The 7,587-nt window shown below is 57.5% G+C and overlaps 1 protein-coding gene across 1 annotated transcript; it reads left to right on the plus strand.

Annotated features, from left to right (window-relative positions):
- Positions 1–308: 308 nt before the first annotated feature.
- Positions 309–7,577, plus strand: PTPN9 (protein tyrosine phosphatase non-receptor type 9; the record flags this gene model as incomplete). The annotated part of the gene is given in 14 exon segments (XM_010175973.2): positions 309–382; positions 914–1,070; positions 1,072–1,386; positions 1,891–1,980; positions 2,359–2,483; positions 3,209–3,314; positions 3,913–4,023; positions 4,744–5,072; positions 5,469–5,562; positions 5,651–5,720; positions 6,375–6,453; positions 6,641–6,791; positions 6,899–7,106; positions 7,399–7,577. Coding segments are annotated over 14 exon segments (2,088 nt in total), but the record flags the coding sequence as incomplete, so codon positions are not given.
- Between the last annotated feature and the right edge of the window lie 10 nt (positions 7,578–7,587).

Below are 7,587 nucleotides of genomic sequence, written 5' to 3' on the forward strand. Positions count from 1 at the left end.
ATCCCTTCCAAAAACACCTGCTGCGATGCCAGGTGGACTGCAGAGAGATGAAGCTCCTTTGGCTTGTCCCATGAGAGGGGCTCGCTGTTGCCGCTGAGCCTCATGCTGCTGATAAACCCTGGCCCTTCGCTTCCTCCATCGGAAGCTGTTAACGCCAACGAGCTTTTCTGGCTGAATATCTCCCGGTAACTCCACTGTGACATCCAACACCGCCGCCTGCCTGCGCTCCCTGCTCGGAAACCAGCCTTTGGCGCTCACCAGCCCTCCTCCTCCTCGCACTGTCGTTGTCATCCTCTGCTCTTGTGAGGATGGGGAACCCCTCCATCCTGCTCGCATCCTTTGAGCGTTACGTGGTGGAAGGCTGGGCTGTGCTGGAGCACCTGTATGGGACAAAGGGGTCCATGTGCACCAGAAATCAAAGCTGCTTCAATTAGCACAAGTGTTCAGAAACCTCAAGCCCACACAGCTTGTAAAAATAAGAATAAAACTGGGGGTTTTTTGCTCGCTTTCAGGTCTTTAAGCCTACCAGGAGGTTGCAGGTTGGGTTTTGTGACTCTGCTCCGTCAGCACTGGAGTTGGAAGAGTTTCTTTCTGGGTTTCTCATGGTTTTGGGTGCGTGCGGTGCCAGTGCTTTGGGAGGGGTCCCCAGTGTTACAGGACCATGGGCTGTGGGGAGCAATGGGAGCATCCTGGGACGCTCCTGGATTAAACCTTTCTTGTTTGATCTTCAGTGGCTGTGTGAAACTGGCCTTACTGGGTGAGCTGTCCTGTAGCACATTGAAACATCAGCCCTTGATGCCGCTCTTGCTCGTTACCTGTGTTCACAGGCCGGGTTCACTGCTCCACGGCAGAGCTGCAGCCTCAGGAGGCCACTGCTGGCTGATGAGCTGGGGTTGCTGTGTCTTAACGGGAGTTTGCCACCTGTAAAATCCTCCTTTTGCTCCCCCTCTCCCTTCCACGAGTCTCCCTCGGCCCCAGGACCATTTTTCCAATGCCAGCACACCTGCCACTCCCTCCCTTCCCCATTGCCTCCATCTCCATGCCCATTGTTCTTACGCCCTTTCCCAGCACCTGCCGTCGAGCTCCTCACTTTACGCCGAGGAGCTGCTGGGTTTGTCGAGCCACACTCAGCCCCTGCCCATGCACTGAGCTCTTGCAGCTCCCATCGTGACCAGGGATGCTCCTCAGGCTCTCCTTCTCTTTCCACCCCATCTCACTGCACACCCCTCATCTCTCATGCAGGCGACCAAGCAGTTCCTGGAGGAGATCAACAAGTGGACAGGCCAGTACAATGTGTCCCCTCTCTCCTGGAATGTGGCCGTCAAGTTCCTCATGGCCCGCAAGTTCGACGTCCTGCGGGCCATCGAGCTCTTTCACTCCTATCGGGTAAGTGAGTGGGGCTGGGTTGCCCCCAGCTGAGGGCTTCTTGCTCTGTGAGAGATCGCTGGTCCCAAGGAAGACCCTCCCTTTGCTTTTTGTCTTTCCCCACCCTCCCTTCTGGGTTTTATCTGGCTGGAAAATCCTTTTTGAGCCGTGGCGAGTCACCATGGAGATCTCGCTGACCCCAGTCTCCTCCCCCCTGCTGAGAGCAGTGTCTGTGCTTGCAGGGTGCGCTCCTGGCTGCCATGTCCTGCCCGCAGAGCATCTCCCCATATACCTAGGATATATATGCATATATACATTTTCCATCATGGTTTTGCAAAGCCGCTCCTCTCCATGCTGGGGGTTGTGGTGCTGCAGTCAGTTGCAGTTCTCTGCTGGAAAACAGGGCTGTGGAGCAGAAGTTTCCCCACTGGGGCTTCCCGAGGGCTGGGTGCCCCATGGGGACGTGATGATGGGTGGAGGGCTGGGGTGCCCGTGCTGGGTGTCACACTGGCTCCCTGCCTGCAGGAGACACGGCTGAAGGAGGGCATCGTGAAGCTGAAGCCGCATGAGGAGCCACTGCGCTCAGAGCTGCTCAGCGGCAAGTTCACCATTCTGGTAGGTGGGATTGTTCCCCCCCCAAGTTACCCCAACCAGGCAGCTCATCCCGCTCCGTGCAGGTGTCCTTGGGTGCTGTGGAAGCCCAACTCTATTTTCTCCCAGATAACTAGTGGTAGAACAAGAGGCAACGGCTTTAAGTTACGCCAGGGGAGGTACAGATTGGATGTCAGGAAATATTTCTTCACTGAAAGGGTTCTCGGGCACTGGAACAGGCTGCCCAGGGAGGTAGTTGAGTCACCATCGCGGGAGGTATTTAAAAGACAGCTAGATGGGGTGCTCAGAGGTATGGTTTAGTAGTGGACAGGTATGGTTGGACTTGATGATCTCAAAGGTCTTTTCCAACCAAGCGATTCTATGATTCTGTTTCCTCACCAGAACGTGCGGGACCCCTCGGGAGCCTCCATCGCCCTCTTCACGGCCAAGCTCCACCACCCCAGCAAGAGCGTGCAGCACGTGGTGCTCCAGGCACTCTTCTACCTGCTGGACCGAGCAGTGGAGAGGTGAGCCGGGGTGCCCTGTCTTATGGCGATGGGTCCTCAGGGAGCTTCTTCCCTCCCAGGGGTGAGGGGAGATGCTGCTGAGTCCAAAAAGCTTTGTAGGGAAGAGACGTGCCATCTCTCCCATGAATGTGAATTCCTTAAGGTGAAATTGTGGCCGAGTCTGTCTGCGTGCCTCCGCGTGACACATCTCTATTTAGGGGAGAGAAGGGATCACAGCTTCCTGTGCCTTGAAATTCCCTGTCTTCCTCTGGTTTGGAGGTGTTTAGCAGAATAAAATTTCCCCGAGTGCTGAACCAGGCTCTTCGCAGCCTTTCCCTCCCCACATCCAGGTTTCAGTTTAGCAAAGCCCCTGATCCCTGCAGGCTTCAGCCAGGGAGGGGGCAGCCACGCTGCCGGCAAGACATAACGTGAGCCCTGCCGAAAATATAAATCCAGCCCATTCATCCTGCTGGGCTCTTTCCGTTTCTGAACTTACCCATCATAGGCAGTGCAGCTGAGACAGGCTTAAGACACGAGCTAGGCTTAAATAAGGGTTGTAGGAAGACGTGGCCGAGCAGCTGGGAAATGGAGAAGTGAGCTTTGGGTCCATGAGTCCTTCTGGAAGCAGGAGGGGATTTTTTGGGCTCAGCCAGCTGAGGATGAGGTTAGCATGGGGCAGATCTGCTCATGCAGGAGCTGAGCAGTTGGATGTTGCGGGGTTGACAGTGCTCTTTCCCCTCTCCTAGCTTTGAAACCCAGAGGAACGGGCTGGTGTTCATCTACGACATGGCAGGCTCACAGTACACCAACTTTGAGCTGGACCTCAGCAAGAAGATCCTCAACCTGCTGAAGGTAATGGCCAGGGGTGACCTGAGGCCACTGGCTCATCGAGTATGTGCAGTCCTGTGGTTGTGGCATAAATTTTCACACCAGGCCACGCTGACTGTGTCTCGGATGAGGAGCACCAGCTCGAGCCCCGTAGGAACTCGGGAAGGTGCTGTGAGCCTGCCAGGCTGGCCCCGGCCAGGGCTGCGGTGTCCTGCGGGTGGGAGGGGATCAGCTGTCCCCGCGCCGGATTCCTCTCGCAGCTGCTGGCAGCACTTCTGGGAAAACAGATGCAAATTATTTTTTAATCATGTTGGCATTTCGTGCCTCCTCCCTTCTCTGGAAAAAAGAAATAACAGTAAATATTCTCTGCACAATTCCTACCTCTCCCCTGCGGAGCCAAACCCTTTGCCTACCTAATTCCAAGGAAATAATTTGTTTCCGTATCAGAGCATAAAAATAAGCACGGCTGTGTGCAAGGCACACTTCGGATGCGGCATTGCCACCTCAGGGTCCCTTTGCTGGTTGTCTCCTCTGCTGGGACGTGTCCCCTGCCCAGGCAGAGTGCGGAGAGGGGCACGTGTTCCTCTCCAGCAGCATGGATCTGACCCCCTCCTGCTTGCAGGGTGCCTTCCCAGCTCGGCTCAAGAAGGTTTTCATCGTGGGAGCGCCCATGTGGTTTCGCGTGCCCTACTCCATCATCAGCCTGCTGCTGAAGGAGAAGCTGCGGGAGCGGGTGAGCGTGGGTGTCCCCCAGCACGGGACCCTCGGCGGGGTGGGCTGAGGCTGTTTTCCCTTTGGGACAGGATGGTGTAAGCAGCTTGTGCCCCTCAGCCCCATCTGCTGGAAGCTGCTGAGCCCAAATCTGTGGGAAATGGAGGCTTTCTAGCCTGTTTCGTAGGAGTCAACCCGTGTTGGTATTTTCAGTAAATATCTTGAACCTGTTTTGAAATCATCTTCGATTTCTTCCTCTGCAGTGAGGCTGCCAGCAGCAGTGAGTAGAAGCAATGGGAAATGATTAAAGGGAAAGGAAACTGCTGAGCATACAAGGAAAAAGGGACACTTAAATACTTCTGCTCAGGGCCTATCTGGCAAAGCCAAAAATACCTAAACCAGTATCCTCAGCATCACTGGTACTGCTGGGAGAGCACATATTCAGCCCAATGTCTCCCTGGCCTGGATTTTGCCACTTTGATTTTGGCAGGGGTGCAGAGCTGCTTGCAAATTCAGAACTGGGTGTTGGTGTGGGCTCCTGTGGGACCCCTGCCCCACCACTGATGTTCCCCTGGGTGTCCTCCCGGGGCAGGGGAGGAGGGGGAAAGACCATGATGCTGTCAGAAAAAAAAAAAAAAACAAACTCCAGGCTCCATCAGGACTGCGCCAGACTGTTGGCATCCCCAGTGAACCTTCTCCATCCTTCTTGGAGTCACCCCTGCCCCTCTTCTTCCTCTCACAGGTGCAGATGGTGAAGATGTCGGAGCTGAAGGAGCACCTGCCCCGGGAGTGTCTCCCCGAGTACCTCGGGGGGTCCCTTAAACTGGACCCTCTGAGCTGGAACTGCCGGTTCCTGCCCCAGCAGAACGGGCACCCCGACCCTTTGGACGAGCTCATCCTGGTGCCGCTGGTGGCCCCCAAAGATAACGGCTCCATCCACGTCCCCAGGCCCAAGTCCCTCACCCTTCAGGAGCTGCTGGATCATGTCACCCACAAGCAGAAACGGGGCATCTATGAAGAGTACGAAGATATTCGGCGCAGGAGCCCAGCTGGCACCTTTGTCTGCTCTTTGTGAGTCGAGGGGAAGGAGCTGGGGGTGGGTCAGCGTCAGGGTCCCCTCTCTCACTCCAAAATGCTGGGTGTCCCCCTCTCCATGCTGCTGCTGCTGCTGCTTGGTGGCAGCTTGGCCACCTCCTTGGGACATGGTGCTTTGGGTTAGCAATGGGGACCCCCAGGCTGGCAAGACTGCGAGCCCCCTTTGGGGCTCCTGTAGAACCTGGAGGTAGGACAGCACAGGGGACAGCAGGGACAAGGACCTGGACAGGACTCTGCTTCCCGAGGCTTTGGCCAGGTGATGGCAGCAGAGCCCAGGGTATGGAGGCTTGTACAGAGGCAGAGACACTGCTTTTCCTGTCCCACCTGGAAAACATCCCTATTTCCCTTTTCCCCCTCTCCACTGCCTCCCAGGGCACCCTACAACCAGGAGAAGAACCGGTACGGGGACGTGCCCTGCCTGGACCAAACCCGCGTCAAGCTGGCAAAGCCGTACAGCCGCCCAGAGGTAAGCCAGCCCAGGATGGAAACCTGGGGTCCTGCCTGGGAGCCCTGGCTCCAGAGGGCTCACGCTGTGCGTGCTTTTCTCTCCCCAGCTGACCGACTACATCAACGCAAGCTTCATGGATGGCTACAAGCAGAGGAACGCTTACATCGGGACTCAAGGTACAGCCCCGAGCCCCTGTGGGACCCACCAAGGGGGTCATTTTGCTCCTCTTTCATGTGTGGGCTTCACCTCCCTGCCCAGCATCAGCTACCAGCTGCAGGGGGGGATACCCTGGGAGGAGGGCACTGCCCAGTGAGTTCCCCCCTCTCTGGGTGTATCTGCCCCCTCTTGGTGTACTGCACCCTGGCTGGGTGTATTTGCTCCTCTTTGGGTGTATTGGCTGCTCTCTGGGTATATTTGTTCCTCTCCCTGTCCCCAGCCAGGAGAGACCAGACCCTCTCTTGGAAGAGGGTGAATGGATCCATCATCCTTCAGCCACCTCCCATAAATCGGGTCCTGGGCTGAGCAGAGCCCTGCTAGCAGCAGCGATGGCAGCCCCCTCTTTCTACCCCTAAAACCAGCTCCTGGCTTTGCCCCATCTGCCCAGGGGCGGAGCAGCATGGAGCAGAGAGGGGGGATCAGTGCTGAGCCCTAGGGATTCGGTGCTGGGGGGTGGCTCCAGGCAGGGCTGGAGCCACCAGGACATGGTGGGTCCCTGCGGGAAGGGGCTGTGTTACCCTGGGGAGGGCAAGGGGGGCTGGCGGATGCTGCTGGGTGAAGGGGCTTGCCCAAACCCATCAGGTTGTTGGCTGACACGTAGGCTGTCTCCCCAGGGCCTCTGGAAAACACCTACGGTGACTTCTGGCGCATGGTGTGGGAGCAAAACGTCCTGGTGATCGTGATGACAACCCGGTGAGTGCCCTGGGCAGGGCACAGCCCTGTTTGTCTTTGCAAAATGGCCACAGTGCCAGCCAGAGCTCTGCAGGGTGGGGACACCGTTTGGTCCCTGCAGGATCCCCAAGGGACTGAGGCTGGGTGGCATGGGACATGTCCCTCGAGGGGCGAGGACATCACCAGCTTGTCCTTCTCCTGCTCCCAGGCTGGAGGAAGGAGGCAGGAGAAAGTGTGGCCAGTACTGGCCCCTGGATAAGGATTTCCAAGTGTGCTTTGGGGCCCTGACCATCACCAACCTGGGTGTGGAGAACCTCAACCATTACAAGAAAACCATCCTGGAGATTCACAGCTCAGAGGTGCGTAGCCACAGCTGCCTGGCTAGGGACAGCACAGGGGTGCCGGGGGTCCTTGGTGGCCAGGGGTGGTGGAGGGGAGAGGGGCTAACCCCCCTGCTTTCTCCCAGACCAGGGAACGGCGGCTGGTGTCCCATTTCCAGTACCTGAGCTGGCCGGATTATGGTGTCCCCTCCTCCGCAACCACCCTCATCGACTTTTTGGGAGCTGTGAAGCAGCAGCAGAGGGTGGCAGTCAGTGCCCTGGGACCTCGCTTCAAGGGTCACCCTGGGGGACCCCCAATCGTGGTGCACTGCAGTGCTGGCATTGGCAGGACAGGTAATGAGGTCACCCACTGCTGGGTCGTCTTAGTGGTGGGGGGCCAGTCTGGGGACCCTGGAGCAGTCCAATCCCCTGGACCTGTGGTGTGTTTGCTGGTTGACCAGGGACACGTGTCCACAGGACTTTCTGCCACCACTGGACCTGGGAGAAGTCTCTGCCCTGCTTCTCCTCATGCCTGTGGATGTGGGAGGTTCTGGGAGGGCTGAGGACCACTGCTGCCCCACTCTGGTTCTTTCAAGGAGCAATGATGGCTCTTTGGTGACTGACACATCCCCATCGTTGTCTCCAGGTACCTTCTGTGCGCTGGACATCTGCCTGTCCCAGCTACAGGACGTGGGCACCCTGAACATCTACCAGACGGTGCTGCGCATGCGGACCCAGCGTGCCTTCAGCATCCAGACCCCCGAGCAGTATTACTTCTGTTACACCGCCATCCTCGAGCACGCCCAGCGCGAGGGCCTGCTGCTCGCCACCCACA

The sequence above is a fragment of the Antrostomus carolinensis genome, unplaced genomic scaffold (genome assembly GCF_000700745.2).
Source record: "Antrostomus carolinensis isolate BGI_N321 unplaced genomic scaffold, ASM70074v2 scaffold31969, whole genome shotgun sequence".
In the NCBI taxonomy this organism is placed as follows: Eukaryota; Metazoa; Chordata; class Aves; order Caprimulgiformes; family Caprimulgidae; genus Antrostomus; species Antrostomus carolinensis.